A 21,876-nucleotide genomic window follows, 5' to 3' on the forward strand; every position below is an offset into this window, starting at 1 on the left:
CCGCTGCCGGAAGTGGGCGGGCGCTCGCTGTCGCGGTGCCTTATGGGCGCGGCGGCGGCGGCGGTGGTCTTCATCATGGCGGCTTCCATCTCGGGCTACACGTTCAGTTCTGTCTGCTACTACAGCGCCAACAGCAGTGCCGACCACGTAGGTCCCTGGGGCCGCAGTCTCCCGGTGCGGCGAGGCGGGATACTCCCCGGCTGTTGGGGTTCCTTTCTGTCCCCAAGCAGCGCTAAGGCTGGGCTGGGCCCCGGCCGGCGGTAGCGGCCCCGTTCTGCTCCTGCCGGCGATATCGAGGTGTCCCTTGCGGCCTGAGGTGTCTGCGGGGTGCTACCCGGTCCTGGCTTGGCAGGAGGTGGGGAGATGGCTGCAGACCCCCTGGGTTCCACTGCCGGCAGGGCCTTCGGCTAGCCTGCGCGTCCGGGGCATCGCGGGCTGGTGGTGGGGCGCTGAGGCTGGACGCTGCCGGTGCGGGGCTCTCGCATGACACCCAAGAGACCGTCTGTGGGCAGAAATCGCGTGTGTAAAAAGCTGCGTGAGTCTGCAGCCACATTGCAGTTGCGCTGATTTCCAGCTCCGGTAGCTTACAGTCCAAAACCGGTGTGTCTCTAAAGCCTTGTCTTGTTGACAAACTTCCAGTCAGTGCTTGCTCTCTTATCTCTATTCTGCTTTCCGTGTTTATACCAAAAGCACCTGATTCCCGCTTATTCTTCATCATTTTGGGCGGGGATGAAAAATGAAAGACTGCTTTAAATTATTTTATGCATTTTATGATCCCTGGTATTGGTCAAGGGCCAGCCCAGTCTCCGTATGTAAATTTCAGTAAGCCTCTGTGTATGTAAACTCTGTTTCTAAGCTTTGAAGGACCAAAGCAGCAGTGGTACAGTGTGACTCCATGGTTTGAACTCAATGATCTTTAAGATCTTTTCCAACCTAAGTGATTCTATGATTCTGTGTTTAGGCCTCCTCACCTGCTGCATGCTTGCATGGCTTGGTCTGGAGGCAGAGTGCTCCTTTAATCTATGCTTGCATTGTATAAGTTGGGTGTTACGTATGGAGGCTTTTGGTAGAACGTTATTTTGGGACAATTTACCTCCTGTAGTGTTGTGAAAGGATGTTGGCAAACCAGAAAATCAGTCTTGGTAAACCTAAGTACAAGTTATACCTATTGCAGTTCAGATTTATATTTCAGATTAAATATTTGTTTCAATATTTCCATTTAATGCTGTGTGTAGTGTTTTGGGTATTTTTCTTTCCCTATTTTTTAGTTTGTTGTTTTTTTTCCCCTTTAAAATTATAGGAAGGATTTCTGCTAGGAGAGGTGAGGCAGGAGGAGACCTTTAGCATTAGTGATTCACAGATCAGCAACACTGAATTTCTACAAGTCATTGGTAAGTAGCAGAGTTTTGAGAAATTCTGAAGGAAGCACTGTAATTTTCAGTACAATTCAATTACTTCATTTTTGAGACCAGCACAAGATATTTCACTCTTGCAGCATTGCATTTGTTACAGTATTGGTGTGTTGTGGTTGGTTGGGATGGGGGTTGCTAGATACAGGGGATTTATAGCTGTGGAGAAAAGATTGTTCACGGAAGACATTTATCAGCATTTCACAATTATTAGTGAAATTGTTCATCTTTAAATTACTTTTTTGGGTTTTGGTCCTGCAGGGAGTGTCCTGCTTCATACAGTTGCCTCAGTTCAAGCACATGCTCAAAATAAAGTACATACATTGCTCGATTGACTCATACTGAAAGGGTACAAATTGCCAGGAGTTTTTTTCCTGGACATCTGCTAATTGATGACATCATGAACTGCCCCATCAAGATTTATCAAGGAATATTTGCCAAACAATTAATTGCTAAGCACAAGGATTGTACAGCTGATCTGGTATTATGAAAAGTGAAAGAAGATCCAAGATCTTCCTGTTAAGTGTTTGTTGAAGTAGATCTTTTTATACATGAGTGAGGAGCTGTTGCATGTTTTTAGCTCTGTAGTTTATAGAAAATGGGAAACTCCTGAAAGAAAACATATTTTTGTATGTGTATAGATATGTTGATGTTGAAATACATCTAAGTTTCTTCTTTTAAAAAATCAAAGCTGGCTTTATGCATCTGATTCTACATGACATAGCAGGGTCTGCCTGAAGCTTAGCTGACAGACATCTTGGGACTGGCTCTCAAATGTTATTCTGATAAAGAACTAATGATCTGTGAATGTGTCTACTATACTGTGGTACATATCAAGCTTCTTGTCACGTTACACAGTGATGGTTGACTGTACAAGAATGCAGGTATCCCGTTCCTCTTATTCCTGAGGAAACATGGGTGATAAATTGACTGTATGATGTTTCAATTAGTAATAAATTAAATGAGCTACATGACCAAAAAAAAAGCATAAGATTTTTGTGTGGGTAAATGATGACTATCAAAGTGTTGTATAATGGAAGGCAGCTGGTAGTTGTGTCTGTGCTGATCTTGGTTATTGTTGACAGTGTCATACAGCAATGTCACCAACTGTAGCCTCAGTGAGATTTCATGAACCAAGTGTTAGAGGCGTTAAAAATTACTCCCTTTCTAGATCATTCTTAACCCATTCTTAGTTACAGCTATTTTCTGAAAAGGGAAATTACTCACCCCTGGAGATCTTCTGGGTGTATTTTTTTCAGCTGATAATTTTTTTACTTCATATTTATTCATTAACTCCTGAATTCCCAGTTTGGTTTGGGAACTGAGACTGATTTTGGCATGCTCAGGGTGATGTGACAAGAGGGAATAGATTGGAGCTTAAGGAGGGTAGATTTAGACTGGATATTAGAAATTCTTTACAGTAAGGGTGGTGAGATACAGGTTGCCCATAGAGGTCATAGTATCATAGTATCAGTCAGGGTTGGAAGGGACCACAAGGATCATCTAGTTCCAACCCCCCTGCCATGGACACCCCACACTAGATCAGGCTGGCCAGAGCCTCATCCAGCCTGGGCTTAAACACCTCCAGGGACAGGGCCTCAACCACCTCCCTGGACAACCCATGCCAGGGCTTCACCACTCTCATGGGGAAGAACTTCCTCCTCATGTCCAGCCTGAATCTTACCACCTCCAGCTTCATTCCATTCCCCCTAGTCCTATCACTACCTGAGATCCTGAGGAGTCCCTCCCCAGCCTTCTTGTAGACCCCCTTCAGATACTGGAAGGCCTCAATTAGCTCACCTCGGAGCCTTCTCTTCTCCAGAGTGAACAGCCCCAACTCCTTCAGTCTGTCCTCACAGGAGAGCTGCTTCAGCCCTCTGATCATCCTCATTGCCCTTCTATGGACATGTTCCAGCAGGTCCATATCCCTCTTGTAATAGAGGCTCCAGAACTGGCGCAGTACTCACCAGAGCTGAGCAGAGCAGGAGAATCAGCTCACTTGACCTGCTGGCCACACTTCTCTTGATGCAGCCCAGGATCTGATTGGCTTTCTGGGCTGCAAGTGCACATTGAGAGCTCATGTTGAGCTTCTCATCCAGCAGCACCCCTAAGTCTCTCTCCTCTGGGCTGCTTTCCAGCCAGTCATGGATGCCCCCTCCCTGGAGGTGATCAAGGTGAGGTTGGATGTGGCCTTGAGCAGTCTGGCCTAGTGGAAGGTGTCCCTGCCCATGGCAGGGGGAGTTGGAACTACATGGTCTTTAACCCAAACCATTCTGTAAATCCAGGCAATTCTGTGGCACTGTTCTCACAGATAAATTTTAGCATTCTGCTTTCTCAAAGTTTAGTGGTAGCGTGTGAGTACAGATGTGTATTGTATGTACTACATACATAAATAAGTCTGTGTAGAGCTTAGGTTTAGAATGATGGCTGCTTCATGTGTTCTGAGCAGTAGGCTTGTTGCATCCTGCTTTCAAAAGAAAAGGTCTGTGTAGCAATGTAATAACCTGAAAATGGTATCTGTAATTCTCAGTCATTGCAGTCACTAGATGTGGTGGAAGAAGTTTCTCTTGACTGGCATAATTACAGTTGCTGACTTTGTTTAGCAGATTGTTTCCACAGATTCCTCTATGCCAGTGTGAAAATACGGGATTGATGCACTTTGAAACCACTCCAAATAAAGGAAGTCACTAACTAACAGCAGCATCCTGAGGAATTCTTGCTAATGGATGGTTTCTCAGGCAGTATGCCTGTCGTGGCTGCTCAGGGCCTAAATATGCTGAGATGCTAATGCCTGCAGTCTGTTCATGAGAACTGTGATCTGGGTCTGACTCTGCTGAGATGGCAATCCTGAGCAGCCTGTGACTCTCAGCACAGCAGGTGGTGAGTCACTCTCCAGGAAGGAAGTCTAAACAAAGTTGTTGCTAAACACTCCAGCGGGGTTCTGATAGAGGATCTTGAAATAGTGCTACAGAAGTGCTAGCTAGTCTGAGCAAATAGTTTCAGACAAAAGTTATGTGATCAAGATATTAAATGTAGCTTCTTATTTATTCATATTACTTTTAAGTCAGCAGAAAATTTTAAAGAAGCACTGAATACAACAAAAAAGTGAGTTGTGCTTGGTATTGGATAATGTGGATTGGATTTTTGCTCTCTTCTTGCTCTTCTCCAAGACTACTGGCATCTCACAACCTTTGCTGCTTAAATGAGCAGCTTGGCACTTACTGCAGCCTCTTCAAGGAAGACCAAATACTGCTGTGACTTTTTAATACTTCATATAACCATTACAAATTGCAGCAAACCATTTTGGAATGGTGTTTAACCCCTGTTCTCTTCTTAGATTCTATTTACCTTTCCTCTTTAAACACTCCAGTATACAATGTTTCAGTGATTCCCTTCCCCATCTCTTCTCTTTTTTTCATTCTTTGCTGCTATTAACAGTGTGGATAAATGCAAGTAAACTCATGTGTATGAAAAATTCACAAGAGTCCTAAAAGCTTTGGTGAGGAGGTTACAAGTATAAAAAGGTATCAAAAATGTGCATTTGAGGCTCAGATAGCTCTGTGTGTATCTGAGCCAGTGTATGTCTTGCTGATTGTTAAAACATTTTCCTCTGTAAAATGGCAGATAGGAAAGAGAAGCTTGTTTTCCAGGCACGGTGCTGTGTCATCAAGTGTTGCTGAGACATGAAGGGAAATGTGTGGTCTGACACAAATGTTTATTTGCTCAGTAGCTGTGATGTGGAAAGTTCCTGCAAGATATGCTACTGTAATGTCTCTTTACCTTGAGCAGTTGGACATATGTCTCTCTTTTTTGTTTGTTGTTGCAGAAGTCCATAACCATGAGCCTTGTTCAAAACTCTTTAGGTAAGCATTTTCTCTTGTCTTCCTGTGCTGGCTGCAGAATGTAAAACTGGTAGCTCACTGAAATACACAGAATCACACAGAAACATTCAGGTTGGAAGAGACCCTCAGGATCACCAAGTCCAACCAATAATCCTACTCTACAAGGTTCACCCCTAAACCATATCCCCAAGCACCACATCCAAATGACCTTTAAACACACCCAGGGTTGGTGACTCAACCACCTCCCTGGGCAGCACACTCCAGTGCCTGACCACTCTTTCTGTTAATTTTTTTTTTTTTTCCTAATGTCCAGTCCAAACCTACCCAATCACAGCTTGAGGCCATTCCCTCTTGTTCTATCACTAATTACCTGTGAGAAGAGACCAGCACCAGCCTCTCCATAGTGTCCCTTCAGGTAGTTGTAGAGAGCAACGAGGTCTCCCCTCAGCCTCTTCCTTTCCAAACTAAACAGCCCCAGCTCCTTCAGTCATTCTTCATAAGATTTATTTTCCAGGCCATTCTTCAGATTCATTGCCCTCCTCTGCACCCGCTCCAGCACCTCCACATCTCTCCTGTACTGAGGTGCCCAAAACCGGACACAGTTCTCAAGGTGTGGCCTCACCAGAGCTGACTACAAGGGGAACAATCACCTTCCTGTTCCTGCTGGACACAGCATGTCCAATACAAGTCAAATACATTTGACTGCAATGCAAATACATTTGCATTTCAGATGTACCTACCAATGCTTGCTTTGTTTGCTTATCTGATTTTGATCTGATAATACAGAAATACATGCAAAAAGCACCAACATGATAATGAATGTGTGAGTTCACAGTCTCAGTGGCACTTGCAGGCTTATTCCTCTGTCTTTGAAATTTAACCTCATACAGCCAGTGGAGGCAGGACAGCAGCAGATCAAATCATATGATAATTAGGATAAATGTCAAGTCCAACTGAAATTATTGTAGTCCTAAGTCAGCCCTGCGTGGGCTGGGCGGGTCGCAGAGCAGCTTGTGTGCCCTAAGCTTAGTAACTTGCCAGGTTAACAAGTTCTTTTATAGTCAGTTGTACTGAGTTGCACCAACTAATTACTTTGAAACTTTCAGCTTATTAGCTGGTTTTTGATTTCTCATGTATTTTGTAATTGAAAATTTATAAACATAGGTCTAACAAATTCTGTTTAGGAGCTTCTGTCTGCTCACATGCAGCTTTTCCCCACAGCCTTCACTTGTTACACAGTGATGGCTTCTGAATGGCTGTCTAGAAATTCTTTTTAGAAGGAATTCCCAATTAATCTCCTTTTGTCTTTATTTGGAGCTCTCCAGCCAATTAAGAAGACACAGTACCTTATATATTATGATTGACATTGGTTACATTAGAGAAAAAAGCTGCAGTCTGTTATTTGCTGCCTGATAATTACAGAGAGGGAACTCTCAACCCAGTGATTTAAATGCTGGGGACTCTACACATCAAGATAATATCCCACTGTCTGGTAGACTCTTTCTGGTTCCTAGGAATGCTTTGTGCAGGACATATCAAAACCAGTCACGTTTTCTGCTTCTCCCCAGTCAAGAAATTGCTTGTTAGTAACTGAGCTGATGGAGGAAGGGGCAGAAGCCTGCATTTCACTGCATGCTTTTTGTACAAGACAGCATGAATTTATTTACTTCAGAGCACAGGGGAAACTCCCAGCTCATGACAGCTTTTATCAGTACCAGAGCATGCTGGTGGTTTCTCTGTTTCATTAGATGCAGCAGATGCTGATTTGGGGGCCGTTCTACCTCATCCTTTTAAGTGTAGCCAGTCTGTGAGGAGGCCTATTGCTCACCACTCTGCATTCCTCTAAGCTGGCACTGCTGATGCTGAGTGTTAACAGGCTCAGTTCCAGTACTCTCACCAACATGTAGGAGCTGAATAAGGAGCAAGGATTTTAAAAGGATTGATTTATCTCTTTGTGCAGTCTTCAGATGAAGGCATTTTGTTCCACACTAGTTGCTCATCCCATAAAAACAAACTCTTATAAGGCATCGAAAGAGAATTCAATATCCATAACTTAAAAGAACGTATAAATACTGTAAACAATTGACAACGTTATGCAAAAATTACATAGTCTCTCAAATGATTAACTAATTGTAGTCTTAATATTCACAATAACTTGCATCTGGAAATGTATTTTATTTCCAGCTTTATTTACCAAACAAGTACCAAGCTTGGGATTTTCTGTTGTGTGTTATTTTTACCCCTCAACAAGAGCTGTTGTCATAGAGCTCTAAACCAGAGTGTTCTCCTGCACTGCTTTAGGTGTTAGTGGTAGCAGCTCTTGAAAGAGACTAAGGGCTTGGCAGTTAAGAAGGACTCTATTTTCAAATGTTTTTCCTTTTGCCATGAAGCATGATTGATTTAGCAGGCTTATTCTCAAAGTAACAATATATCAGGGTTTGGGCCTCAGCTCTGTAGGCAGAGCCATCTGAAAGACCATGATACTTTGAATTCTGCAGACCCAACTTAACTGTTTTGGCTTCAAGGGTCCAGTCATGTGAGCTTAATTGCAGGACTGGAGCTCAAGAAGTTGATTTGTAGCTGCATGTAAAATGGCCTTGCTTTCCTTTCTTCTTTGGCAGGTAGGCCTCTTATTATCAGGGCAGGGTTTTACAAAATGCTGGTAAAATAGAATTACACAGTGCCAGGGAAGTACCAGGCATCAAAGTAATATGTGTAAATCATTGTAAAACTAATGATTACAGACATTTTGTATTTCATTACTAGGGGTTTGAAAGAGGTAAGAGTTTTCTCACCAGCTAGCCTTACACATCTAATTTAAATGCTCTGCACCTTTGTCTGTAAGCAACTGCCTCTATTAGCTGGGCAGTCAGTCCTAGGCTTTAACTGTGCTCTTTATGGCACCCAAGTTGGATATCCTAAGTAAGTGGTGTGAATCCTATGTTGATAAAGGAAAAGCACTAGGAGTTTCTTAGTATTGTATAGAATGCCATGTATTTGAAGAACACTCAAAGTATTATTTACTGTAAGTGTACTGTGTGTGTGTAAACTCTGTACATACCTTTCTCTCCCTTTTTGGTTCAAGCTTTTATGACTATGCAGGCAAGGTTAATGAGGAGAGTTTGGACAGGATTCTTAAAGACCGAAGAAAAGTAAGTTTTCTATCTTTTCCTCCTATTGTAGTCATTAGAGCCTATGATTGGAGTGGGTTTGGAAAGCAAACAAAGGCAGTTAACTGGAAGAAATATGTTCATTCACAGGCCTAATGGTTTATTTTGACCCATGGTTTATCCTGTACAGAAGTAGGTGGATTTGTGGTACTTAGGTTAAATTTGGGGCAATGTCTGATTTCTCTGGGGGATGGGCAGGGAGGCAAAGGTTTTAAGTTTAGACCTCTGAAAGTGAAGGTCTGGTATTAACCCACTGCAATTTCTAAGTGTCCTCTGCTGCTGAAGCCAACAAGAATGCAGCTGATCTGAAAATCTGTTCTAAAGAGTTTGTTTAGGAGTTGTAATGACACAGTCTTGTAACTGCAATTTTGCACTGTCAGTTTTAAACTGGAAGAACTGCTCTATCAGTTACACCAGATGTTGTTCTAGCTTTGTCATGAGTATGCTATTAGTGGCACAGCTGGTGTTAAATTTCAGTGATATTTGGAGAAGAATCAGACCATTTTTAAGTGTTTCAAACCATACTTGCAGTGCACTGTCTGAGTATCCAATTATTAATTCAGAAGTTCCCATGAATCTGAGACATCAGAGAGCAGAGCTCAAGATATGGTTCTATAGGTAGGGATGCGAATCCACCTGCCAGCTTGCTCTGGCAAAAGGATGGATGACTGAATTGCATGGTTCAGTTTGTGGCAGCAGTAGACCTTATTAGACCTAGCAGAATAGTCACTGGTATCTGAATTTGGCTTACGAGGTCTGGGTAGTGCCACAGCTAATACAAGGTAGGAGTGGTTAAAACAAGAATGAATCAATGTCTTTTATAAAGCAGCAGCAAACCAAAGTTGTTCCAGCTGCTTGTAGAGCTGCCACTTGAATTTCACTGGTGGCAGAACTCGCTGCCAGGGCTCAACCTGTTGGGATTTCTGTCCTCTCCAGGTGGCTCTAGTCTGAGTAACAATGCTGAGTGTGTGACTTGATCCTTATCATGCAAAGTGTGTAATGGCACTTGCTTAGTTGTTAATTGAATGTGTAGTCATGATTTTCTGTTCACATCACCCGCCTGAACTGTAGACTTTTACTTAACAGCTGAGGAGGGATCTTAGGGAAACAAGTCCTAAATCTGTGCAACTTCTGCAACACTGCAATGTGCTTTTCTTGTCTGTTTCTTCCAGCAAATCTTCTCACAGCAGGCTCCTCTGTGCATACCAGTGTATTTATGCTTAGTGCATAGGTTTTTTGTGTGTATATTTATATACAGACATGTACATCTCCATGCTGCTGCTGAAGTTTCTAGTCTCAGATCCTGAATTTTGTAACCCTACAACTCTACTCTAGAACACTATAGAGGGTATTAAGTTCCCCTTTCAGGAGATAAGGCAAACCCCATCATTTAAAAATGCTTGTCTCCCATTAGATGTCAGTTAAATTCTATTTTGTTAAGACCTGCTCTTCAAGGAGCTTCTGGCAAGGTTTAATTTTTGCTTATGTGTTGTGTTTTGGTTGTGGGGATTTTGTTGTGTTGTTTTTGTGTTGGGGTTGTCCCCCCCCTCGCTCCCTGCTTTCTCACCACAGGTAATGGAAATGTGGTGTGACTAAAGCACCACAGATTTAATGGCTAATGGTCATAAAGTCAAAAGAAATAGTGCTGTCTGGGAATCAAGATAGTCTTGTGTTGTGTTTTGTTAGCAAAGAAGTACATTTTATTACATTCAGAGTAACTAATTGTATAGATCTACTATGAAAAGTTGAAGACAATGCTTCCAGTTTTAATTAATAGAGGACTCATATCGTTCTGTTCTGCTCTGTCCCATTGAATACAAATAGTGAGTTGAAATATTCAGGCTGAATAAACCCCGCACTTGCTGTTTGAAAACAGCTTAAGTGTCATAATTTGCAGATGCTCCAAGGTTTGCTGCTAAGGTTAGACATTTGAGTTATATTGGAAGTGGGACCTTGAATGCTACTGGGGACATGCAGGAGACTGTAACACACTGAGGTTGATCACTTAATAGTCATGTTGGAACAGGATGTTACTTCTTTGAGATGCAAGGCGCTAGTAACTCAGTCTGATTTTTGTTGTAATCAAGCTACTTCAGGTAATACCAGTTTTAGCAGCTTTCTTACCAGAAGGTAAATCTGTATCCTTTGGTTAATACTTTGGGTATGTTTGTTTTTTTTTCTGCTGTACTTTGATTACAGAACGTTATTGGATGGTACAGATTTAGGAGAAACACTCAGCAGCAAATGTCATACAGAGAACACATTATTCACAAACAGCTGACACACATCCTTGGAGTGCCTGATCTTGTCTTCCTCCTCTTCAGCTTCATTTCCACTGCAAATAACTCCACACATGCTTTAGAATATGTGCTTTTTAGACCAAACCGAAGGTAAGCAACCTCTGTGTATCAACCAGTCCTCATTTTCTGTTCTGCCTATTGCTGTTCTTTATAGAATAGAATAAACCAGGTTGGAAGAGACCTTCAAGATCATCGCGTCCAACCCATCATCCAACACCACCTAATCAACTAAACCATGCAACCAAGCACCCTATCAAGGCTCCTCCTAAACACCTCCAATGATGGTGACTCCACCACCAAGTTTGTACAGTCATACCTTCCTGGAGGTGTTCAAGGTCAGGTTGGACAAGACCTTGAGCAGCCTGGTCTAGATGTTTAGAAGGTGTCCCTGCCCATGGTGGGGGGTGGAGGGGAGGGTGGAGGTTTGAGCTAGATGATCTTTAAGGTCCCTTCCAATCCAACCCATTCTGTGAAGGTTTGCTGTTTGTCAAATGATGTAATGATTTAAGTTTGTTAGTGAGGACAGTTTGGTTTTTTTTTCCTGTGCAAGCAATTGTTCAGTTAAAGTTTGAGGGTGAGCAAAGTTCTTTTCAGTCTTTAAATCTTCAACCAACAACAAAAAATATCTTTTAGGAGAAATCACATCAGTACTGTGTTTCATGTAAAGACCTGAATGTAGCTACTTTCATAGAATGGTGGGGATTAGAAGGGACCTCTGGAGATCAGCTAGTGCAACCACACTGCTAATGCAGGGTCACCCAGAGCAAGCTGCTCAGGATCACCAGACAGCTTTGGAATATCTCCAGAGGAGGAGACTCTGCAACCTCTCTGGGCAGCTGGCTCCAGTCCTCTGGCACCCTCACAGGAAACAGTTTCTCCTCCTATTGAGATGGAACCTCCTGTGTTCCAGTGTATGCCCATTTTCCCTTGTCCTGTCACTGGGCACCAGTGAAAAGAGTCTGGCCCCATCCTCTTGCTCTCCACCTTTCAGATATTGATAAGCTTCACCGTTCCTGGTTGTTTGAATACACAATTAAAATGTTTTAAGGGGTACAGGGCTCATGCCAAGAGTGGGCTTGATAATGTATTTATTTTAAACACAATTTTTAATATTTAGCAGCTTTTATAATAAACTTAATTCAGAAGCTTTAAAACTGTGTTCATGCTTGATGATGTGTTCAACTCATGGTTGTGTTCAGCGCATGATGATGCGTTGTGATCAAAGCTATTGTAAATGATCTTTTGAATGTGAATTAAGAAGTCTTTCTGAACTTTCTCCACAGGTATAATCAAAGGGTGTCACTTACTATTCCCAATCTAGGCAACACTAGTCAACAGGAATACAAAGTTTCTTCAGTGCCAAATACTTCTCAGAATTATGCCAAAGTTATTAAGGAACATGGGTAAGGATATTTCCTTTGCGAATGAAGTGTAGTCTTCAAACTCTGCATTCTGTACCTTCCAAAGAATACTACAAATGTGCATTTCAAGCAGGAAAAAAGTAGTTCTGGAGGAAAATGGTCAGTTCCTACTGTACTTCAAAGAGACTCTTCCAGAAGAAGGTGCACTAATCAGAAGAATAGAGTTGATGTGGCCAGTTGGTGCTGTGGACTTTGTGGCTGGAAGCTTCTTACTTCATTTCCACCTACCCTCCCAAAGGAATTCTGTGTGGAAGCTTGATTTAGAACTTGTATTCTGACTTGGAAGTGTGGATGTCTGGTTCTTTTCACAGCATTTAATTAAAATTACTTGAGACACGCAGAGTAGCTCTTCTGGCTCTTAACAATGAAATGATACAAGCTTAAAATTTCTGCACCGTTCTGATCTTGGTCAAATGGAACTTCATAGTTCCAGAAAGAATTTTGGTATTGATTATGCTTCTGTCCAAATTTTGGTTCTTGAGAGTATGATATTATTTCAGTCATTAAAAAATCCATTTTTTAAATACAGTGATATTTGTTTAACAACAATTGAAAGACAGCATGAGCTAGGAACTTATGTTGTCTTTCCTAACTAATGATTTCTGGTTTTATTTCTTCTAGTACTGATTTTTTTGACAAAGATGGAGTGATGAAGGACATCAGGGCTATATATCAGGTTTACAATGCACTTCAGGAAAAAGTACAGGTAACTTCCTTTACTGAGTATTGATAAGTATTTGTTGTGGCATCTTCTGTTTGTCTTTTGGTTAAACCATGACTTGGAGATTTTTAGAGCTGAAACAATTTATGAACCGTAGGAAAATACGTTTGATTTTAATAGTGAAATGTGCCAGTTTGTTTAGTGTGTGCATTTGCTGTGGATGCTGTAAAAGGGGTTGATACAAACATCATCAGTTCATTCTCTCTTGGAAGTTAAAATGATTTAACACTTAGTGATTTCTGGGAGACATTAGCTATTTTTAAGCGTATGTGTTAAAGAAAAGCCTTGCTGAAGGCTGTAGGGATTTGCACAGGTTTAAAGGCTTTCCTCTGTGAGTTTAAAAATGACTCCTGGCTCTTGGTGTGTAGCATGCAGCAAAGAGCTCCATCTGTTAGTTAAAACTTGTGAATGCTTTGTGTGGAGCATGAGTGAATCCTGCTCCAAATGTGGCAAAGCATCTGAAAGTGCCTTGAGTGTCAAATCTACTAAATGTAAGCTTGTCAATTCACAGCTTGTCCTGTGTGAAGAGCAGCAGAGCTGTGCTGCCTCGGGAGCGCACACATCTGCTAATTGTGCTGTAGTCACAGCTTATTGCCAGACTTTCCCATTACATCTGCCCTGGAGGGATTTGTGTGTCTGCTCCTGCTGGTTGGCATAGAGCAGAGAACGAGGCAGCAATTGCTCCAGCCATGCCATGACCCTGCTCTCACAGGAGATCAGCTGTTTCTCAGTGGAAGCTGCTGTTTCCTAACCTGCCTTGTAAGAAGGGTAACTTACATTGAGAAGGCAGACAGCTTCATTTCAGCTCCAGTTCAGGAGATGTGTAAATTTATTTCCAGAGGTCTCTCCCATTAGCTAATGGTATTACTCTGTAACACTGTCTTTGCCAGGAGCATGCATATCCTTTTGTGCTCTTGTTCTTGTTTGAATCATTGCCTGGAAATATGGAAAATGTAACATCACTAGGGAGTTGTCTTCCTACCTGTTAAAACCATGATTTTGTTTTATTTCACCATGTAAATCATGCTGCTGTATGTCATCTACAGAGCTTAAAAGTACTTGGGTGTTAGCTAACTTGAGGAGCTTTTATCTTTAAAATGACTATTTCACAGAGAATGTTACAGGACTGAGAAGAAATTTTCTATTAAAATGGCTGAGACATATTTGTGTTATTCATCAGTTAGCTGGGAGGCTTTAAACTTCATAAGCTTCTAAAAAGTAGATAACTGAAAGCATAGTTAAATGTTTTTCAACTCTCTAGGTCAGATCAGTAATAGTATAACTTCTTGGGGAAGAGACAGTAACTAATGACAATCATCAATGCTTTTAGAGCTGTGTACTCCTCAAATCTCATTGTGTTTAAGGACCAACACTTAATTCCTGAAGAAGTAAACAATACCCAGTGTAACATGTTCAGCTTAAAAAAACAAAGAAACAAATAAAAAACCCCAAACCATCAAATTATCCAGAACTAATTTTCAACTTTGATCCTTCTATGAAAGTTTCACATTCATTTCCTAACCAGTATAGGGGAATCTTGTTGAAAAATCCACCGGGCTTGTTTATTTACTAAAGGTATCACATAGGAGATCAGCTTGGGATCCTAAATTTGAATTTCATACCTCAGTTTGAGGTTTCATACCCCAGTTGTTACTTTTACTTGGCAAGACCAATTTGGTCTAGTATGAAAAACGTGCACCTCTATGCTACACTTTAAAAGCATGCTGCTATAGCATTGTTGTTATGCTAATACTTTAAAAGGCAAATTTCTTCTACCAGCTAGGAAGAACTAACTTTGGATCTTAGCACAAACCTTCCTGTAATGGATTAATTATTTGGAAATACCATGCATCAGTTGGGAGTTGGCAAAAGCCAATAAGGAAAGCAATCTTCAGATTGAATATTGTACTCTGATTTAGTTAACTCCTGCTCTTGGATTTGTGCTTTTAATGACTTCTTGTCTGGTAGTAGCTTTATTAATGTTGTCATGAAAGTCCTTCATGTATTTTTGCAGCCTCTTGGCATATCTTCTGTTTTTCTCCTAGGCAGTATGTATAGATGTAGAAAAAAGTGAGCGTGTTGTTGAATCTTTTCAAGCTGATGTAAACAAGTTAAGAAGGCAAATCGCACAAAAGAAAAGTGAGAAAGAGCAAGAAATAAGTAAGTTGCCTTTTGATGTTTTTGTTGCTGTTTCAGAAGCAGATGCTGTAGGGACAAAACATGTTGTGGAATTATTTTGAGTTGTATTCCTGATAGCTCAAAGCAAAAGAAAAATAAATCACATTGGGAAGGGTATGTGGTGGTTTTAACATTGAATAATACCTGAACTGTGATATGTCTGTAGGAGTTACTCACTGTTAGCAAACTGGAAACACAAGAGAGCCAAAGCTATGGAGAAAGGAGGGGAAAGTCAGCTCTGGAAGGGATACAGGAAAAGATTGGTTGTAGGAAAGGAAAAGTACAGCGAAGGCAGGAATGGAAAAGCAAATCTAAGCACTGGAGGGATTCCTTCTGAAGGATTACATAGAAACAGGCTGTAGCATTTATGGGCCAGTAACTGTTGATGTTCCTTTGAAAACTTCACTCCCTTTCCCACTGCCCAGCCCCACCCCCAAATATGAGCTCAGCACTGATTAAATTCAGTTAAATTACTGGGTGAAGGGAAATGAGTGCTTAAGTGATGAACATTGATGTAGAACATCCCAAGTGTTGTCTAAATGACTTCTGACCTCGTAGTTTTAATGAGTGTTTTTCACCACCGATTTAGAGGAGACCATTTACGTTTTTATCCTCCTCCTGCTTTGTACTGACTGAATCTGACTTTAGTCAGCAGTTTTAGTGTTATTTGCTGACTTAGTGGTGAACATGATTAGCATTGAAAACCACTTTTCAATGTCAAGCTAAACCTTCCCAAAAGTCCATTTGGTAGTCATTCCTATCTTCAGGAGTACTTGCTAGAAAGCGAAAGAAACTCTCTAAATGCAGAATATTGTTGGAACTTGCCTTGCTATGTCAAGTCCCATAACATTGCTGATAGGAATTTCAATCTATTAATTTTAATTCCATGAAGCTACTGAAATTTTTTCCTTCATGCAGTGTGTTGGGGGGACTCATTTTAGGGGAAGGTGAACCAGTTTATTCTTTGATATTTTTTGAAGGGTGATAGAAGCATAATGGCCTTCTCTTTCTAGGGAAGCTCTGAATGAAGAAATTACACTGCTGCTCTGTTTTTAAGACCTCTATTAGTATTATGTTATTTTGGTTTAAGTTTTCATGGTGTGGATAAGTCCCATTAAACAATCCATGTTTTATTAGGCTTGATTCTTCATTCTGTATTAAAAGTAACAATTTTCACAGTGCGTATTTAAGACTACCAGGGAAAGCCAGCAAAAGAAGGTAAACACACTTTTTTCTGGCTTTCCCTACTAGCCAGCAGAAGGTGTATGTTCATCTCCTTTTGCTGCTCCATAACTTTCTGAATCACTGAGATCTATTGTGTGAGCATACTTGACTGGATGCCACACTGTCCTTCCTTCCTAAAGGTTGAGTGTGTCTTCAGGAGTCTGGTACTTAGCAGTAGATGGGTTTTGTGAAGGGCTTAGACCTTTCCAAACTCACCTAAACTAATTCATGAGTGTAAGGGAAGGCTAAAGGTAGAGAATAGGAGCAGAGAATAGGCAAATGGGAAGTATGATTTTAAAACATGTACAGTGATACATAATTTATAAGCAGGTTATATTTTTCAGCAAACTCTGTCTCTTTTTGCCATGCCTTGAAATAAGCAAATGACCAAATTTTGTAATTTTAGCTACATGGTGGGGTTTTATTATTGGTACATCCTGTTACCTAATGCTGGCTTAGATGGGTTAACACCCCAAGCTGTCCAACAGACTCCTTTGCTGCTATGACTGGATATTATTTTCACCAGGCAGCATTTTACTGCTGTCACGTGAGCATTTCAACGCAAAGTTTGATCTCTCAGCCCAGGTTCTTTTATCTGAATCTCAAAAATCAGTTGAAAAGCCATCATCAGTTAGAGGCCATTTGAGAGATGCAAATGTCATGACTCACTGCTTTTTCCTGCTTGGCTACAGATGAAACAGCCAGGGAACTGCTACTATGCGTGTTAGGGAGAACTAGAGATGGGTATTTAGTGTGACTGGAGCTGATCCCAGCCCATATGGCAAGAGATGGGGGGGGAGGAGGAGGAAGAGCAGTCAGTGCTAGCCTCTAGATACTACCAGTGAGATGCAAATGCTGGACTGAAAATTTATGCCAGAGCAGATAATCATGTGAGAGGGCTGAAACAAGAAAACATGCAGCTTGTATCTCTGAAATATTTTTAGATGTGAGTAGCTAAATACTGAAGTGGCCTTCTGTTCTCTCTCTCAGCATTGGGAGAATTTCCTTGGGTTTACTGAGTTAAAGGTTCCAGTTAATCATTGCCTGAGCTGGAGGAAGTGGGAGCATTTGAATCAAATTCCTGTGGTAGTGTTGTGTGAAAGCTTGTCACTCTCATAAATTTTTGGTTAACAGGTTATGACTTAAACACTCTAGCACAAAAGTCAGTTGAGACTTGCCAGATCACTCATGATTTTGTCCATGTAGTAGCATGTTCTAGGGCATAGCAAGTGCTGTGACTTCCCAGGTCACAGGAACAAGCCCCCCACAGTTCTATTATGGAGCAAAACTGGAGCACTGTTACGTAGTCACTTGAGGGAATATGCTCTTTTTATTCTTGAAGACACTGATTTGATTAAAAGAACTCTCCAGCCTTGAGTTTTGCCTTTTCCAGAAGCATGGTGCCACTTTAAGTAGAGCTGATACTATTTTGTCTATCACCTAGCTGCAAGGCAGCTTTTTATATACCAGTGTCAATTCTGACAGACATTAGGCGTTTAACCAATTAGAAAACAGTCAAAAACTTTAGTCCTCCCAGTGCTTAACAAACCTTCTTCCAAGGAAGTTTCTTGTAATGTGTACTACTCTAATTTAAGCTGCCTTCTCTTTTAGCTTTCCCCAGCAGCCTCTTGCATACCTTGGAAGACTGAAATTTGTTTCCTCAGTCTTCTCTAATTATCCCCGTTACTGCAGACTTTTCTCTTTGGTCCTGATATCCAGACCTCTGATGAGTAACTTTCTCTTGTAGAGTTTCTCCAGTTTATTTCTCAAACTCTGCTACTCAAAATTAGATCCAGCATTCTAGTTGTAGTCTTGCCCGCTGCACTACCTACTGAAATGTACAGACCTGTTCCTCAACAGCTGAGCACACTTAATATATGTTGATATTTATCATTTACATAAATTAGGTTGGATATTGGGAAAAATGTTGTCCCCCAAAAGATTGTCAAGCCCTGGAACAGGCTGCCCAGGGAAGTGGTGGAGTCCCCATCCCTGGAAGGATTTGAAAGACGTGGAGGTGTAGAACTTTGGGAGGTGGTGTAGTGGTGGATTAATGACCGGACTTGATCTTAAAGGTCTTTTCCAACCCAAACAAATCTATGACTCTAAACCAGGAGCAAACCTGTGTTTCTTTTCTGCAGCAGGATGTAACTCTCATTTTGCGCTTCGTGTATTCATTAGTCCTGCGCATCTTCCCGAAATTACTTTCCAAACGATCTCATTTAAGATCACTTTCAAATTCCTGTTCTGATATTCTGTTATACTTGCAGCTATTACTAGCAGAGTACCCTCTGCAATTTTAATAACCTTGTGCTGATCCAGTTCCATCATTTAGGTTGCTAATGTGAGCACAGTTCTGTTGTATTGCTGTGGGAGCTTAATCTTGATGTGTCTTTCCAATGTGGCTGTTAGCTGTTTTAATTGTTCTTTAGCTTTTTAAAAGCCTTATAGTGCTTATGTCACTGCCTGCTTGCTCTGAAATGCGGGGATGCTGTGAAATGATAGAATGGTTTGGGTTGGAAGGGACCTTGAAGATTGTCTAGTTCCAACTCCCCTCCCATGGGCAGGGACACCTTCTACTAGACCAGGTTGCTCAAAGCCCCATCTAGCCTGTCTTTGAACACTTTCAAGGATGGGGCATCCACAGGTTCTCTGGGCAGCTTGTTCCAATGCTTAACCATCATGTGCACCAAGAAGTTTCAGAATGCACTGCTAAATTTGTTCTTTGTGTAACTTGGAGTAGGATGTAAGATTTGACAACATGGTTGGGGAATAGTGTCTTATATAGTCATCAGGAGGGCTGCAGAGATGATTAGATGGCTGAAGCACCTTCCCCATGGGGACAGGCTGTGAGAGTTGGGGTTGTTCAGCTTGGAGAAGAGAAGGCTCTGTGGAGAGTATAGTGGCCTTCCAGTACCTGAAGTAGTGATAGGACAAGGGGCAATGGATTGAAGCTCGAGGAGGGCAGATTTAGACTGGTTATTAGAAAGAAATTCTTTACAGTAAGGGTGGTGAGATACTGAAACAGGTTTCAAAAGGAGATCATGGATCCCTGATGCCCCCTCCGTGGAGGTGTTGAAGACCAGATAGGATGAGGCCGTGAGCAACCTGGCCTAGTGGAAGGTGTCCCTGCCCATGGCAGGCAGGGTTTGAACTAGATGATTTCTAAACCCAAATCATTCTATGATTCTATGAATTGATGCAGAAGATAGGTTTGCCAAAGGTGAGTAGTGGAGTCTGAAAAGGAGAGACCTAGTGCTGGAGTCTGAAAGTCATGGACATCTAGTAACAACCGGAAAGAGGGAAGAGAGGACAGCTGAGAGCTGGATGGGTGGGGTGCATTAGAGCTAGGTTGTGTAAACTATATTGCAAAGTGAGCATTAAGCACACCAATGTTGTTTGCCTTTCAGGAATGCAGCAGGCAATTTTAAGCAGGCAGATGCCAACAGATAACTTGGAACCTATGTTTGTTCCGCGAATGTCCTACACTGGGTTTGCTGTGGAAGGCTGCACGCTTGAAGATTCAGATGTTTCCGATCCTCCCCCTCCATATTCTGATTTCAATGCAACCAGTCAAGAAAGTACTGTTGGTCACAGTCTCCTGGAAAGCAACATTTTTATGCCTCGACCTCAAGCAGTAGGCTCTTCCAGTTATGTTTCCACAAACGTAGGATTGAAATATTCTGGTAATGGAGCATCCATGCCATCCTCCCAAAGAGCGGTTGGTGACAATGTTGACGAATCAGAAGACAGTGATTATGAAAACTTGCTTGAACCTACAGAGTCATCTGACAGTGAATACTCACAGACAAGGGATTCACGACCTTCAGCACATCCTGGTGGAGATTCCAGGAACACTCAAACTTCTCAGATTTGATGGCGGGGGAGAAGAGATCCACGTGACACTGGTTTGTTTGTTTTCTCAATTGTCACAGAGATTTTGGGGATTTAACCTGGAGGAAATGAACTACACAGGATGACTGTGCACAGAGAAATGTAGAAGACTTGCACTAGATGGTTTATTCCCCCGTGATACATTTTGCAAGTTTTATAATGGAATCATTAGGATAATCAAGTTGTACTAATACTGATGAGGTTGGTGGATGTACTGGTAAACTTAGGCAAGATGAAATTTATAGAGACCTTGTAGCTTTTGTTGCCGTATTTTCTTTAAGACAATAAATTGGGATGTAGTAAAAACTAAGCACAGTTAGTCAACAAGATAATGTTCTCAAATCAAAACTTACCTCTTGCACTATCATGCCTTGAATTTTAATTGTTGAAAGGGAAATAAATCTTATCAGCCGCCTTCAGAATAGCTTTCTATGATAAGCCAAGCTGGCCTTTGCAAGCAGAGAGATTTTGATAGTCCTGAGAAGCCTGATGGGAGCAGATGTGGTCTACCTTCTTCTATGGGCATGCTCTTTGAACAGAGAAGGGGTTTGTTTCGGCTTGGTTCTTAACTAGCAGAATGTGTGTTTCACTTTGAAATGATGGTTGCCTTTCTTTCTGTAAGGGGTGTGGGGGGGGGTGGGATGGCTGGTAAATCATCCAAGTGAATGTCATAAATAGAGTTATTCCGGTTTCACTGGGTTTACAATGACTTTATGCCACACTAGCCTCGTTTACTGTCTCATTTGTTATTTTAGCATCAGTACAAAGTGCACATACAGGAGTAAATGACTGCCAGAAGTAGTAAATCCCGTCATGATTGGACTTTGGAGCCTGCAAATTACAAGCGTCAGAGACTGCTTCTTGGTTTATTTGCATCTGAATCTTGGATGTACACTTCTAGATGAGTTACTCTATGTAATAAACAGGGGAGAAGGTAGGAGAAGATTATTTGGAGAGTCCCCTGGGTTTATTACCTCTTTTTCCTCTGGGTGAAATGTGTAAATGATTATATTAATTTGAATTTGAGCTCCTTGTCAGCAAATTGTTGTTTGGGCTAAAGGAAATGTGGTATATTTAGAGAATTTCATGTTCAGATGCACTTATTTTTATTTAAATCCTGCTTGTATGCTAACGTTGCCCAAAATATGTGAAACTGTGCCACTGAGAAGTTTGTCTTACTGGACTTTATCCCTGATCTGTAAATGAGAAAATGCCCCTGTTAGGATGAGGTTATCTTAAGCATTTATGGCTTTGAGGTGTAAATAACCACTTCTTCAGTTTCCACCCAAAAGAACAAAGCAGTCACTTAATTTAAATATACCTGATTTACAAAAGACCAAAATGTCAGTCTGTATTGTCTGTGTAGGCAGAAGTCTGTTCATTAGCCTCTCCTTGAGCACAATGACTGGGGAAAAAAGATGATATTGAAGTCACCACTCTTCTGTTGAGTGATTCCACCTTTAAACAGCCAGTGGTCTGGTTTGACTCTTTTACATTATTCTCATTAGCCTTAACTGGGTGCATTTTTGTCTTGGAGTGGTGCAATCCACTTAACAGAGACCATGCTGTTGTGTTATTGCTGGCTCTCTGCAGGCACCTGTGGGTCAGGCCCAGAGACTTGTGTGTATTGAAATTGGGACTGACAAGATGGCAACAAATGGGTTTATTTTTATTCTGCACAGTAACCTGCAAAATGTACATCTCTGACACAGCAGTT

At 41.5% G+C, this 21,876-nt stretch overlaps 1 protein-coding gene across 1 annotated transcript; it reads left to right on the top strand.

The window, feature by feature from the left end:
• Positions 1 to 45: 45 nt before the first annotated feature.
• Positions 46 to 21,501, top strand: ABRAXAS2 (abraxas 2, BRISC complex subunit). The gene is made up of 9 exons (XM_068140179.1): positions 46 to 147; positions 1,301 to 1,391; positions 5,236 to 5,272; positions 8,337 to 8,403; positions 10,621 to 10,811; positions 12,005 to 12,124; positions 12,764 to 12,848; positions 14,909 to 15,023; positions 19,676 to 21,501. The coding sequence occupies exons 1-9, from the start codon at positions 76 to 78 to the stop codon at positions 20,140 to 20,142; spliced, it is 1,245 nt and encodes a 414-aa protein (XP_067996280.1). The 5' UTR covers positions 46 to 75; the 3' UTR covers positions 20,143 to 21,501.
• Positions 21,502 to 21,876: the final 375 nt, after the last annotated feature.

Source organism: Melanerpes formicivorus, unplaced genomic scaffold, assembly GCF_026170545.1.
Source record: "Melanerpes formicivorus ecotype bairdi unplaced genomic scaffold, bMelFor1.0.p_v2 SCAF_6, whole genome shotgun sequence".
NCBI lineage: Eukaryota > Metazoa > Chordata > Aves > Piciformes > Picidae > Melanerpes > Melanerpes formicivorus.

What these genes read in the sequence shown, in the direction of transcription:
- ABRAXAS2 (XM_068140179.1), top strand. Translation starts at nt 76, where the DNA reads ATGGCGGCTTCCATCTCGGGCTACACGTTCAGTTCTGTCTGCTACTAC. An exon ending in CCAACAGCAGTGCCGACCAC is followed by an intron (nt 148 to 1,300) that starts GTAGGTCCCTGG and finishes TTAAAATTATAG; the next exon opens with GAAGGATTTCTGCTAGGAGA. An exon ending in CCTTGTTCAAAACTCTTTAG is followed by an intron (nt 5,273 to 8,336) that starts GTAAGCATTTTC and finishes TTTTGGTTCAAG; the next exon opens with CTTTTATGACTATGCAGGCA.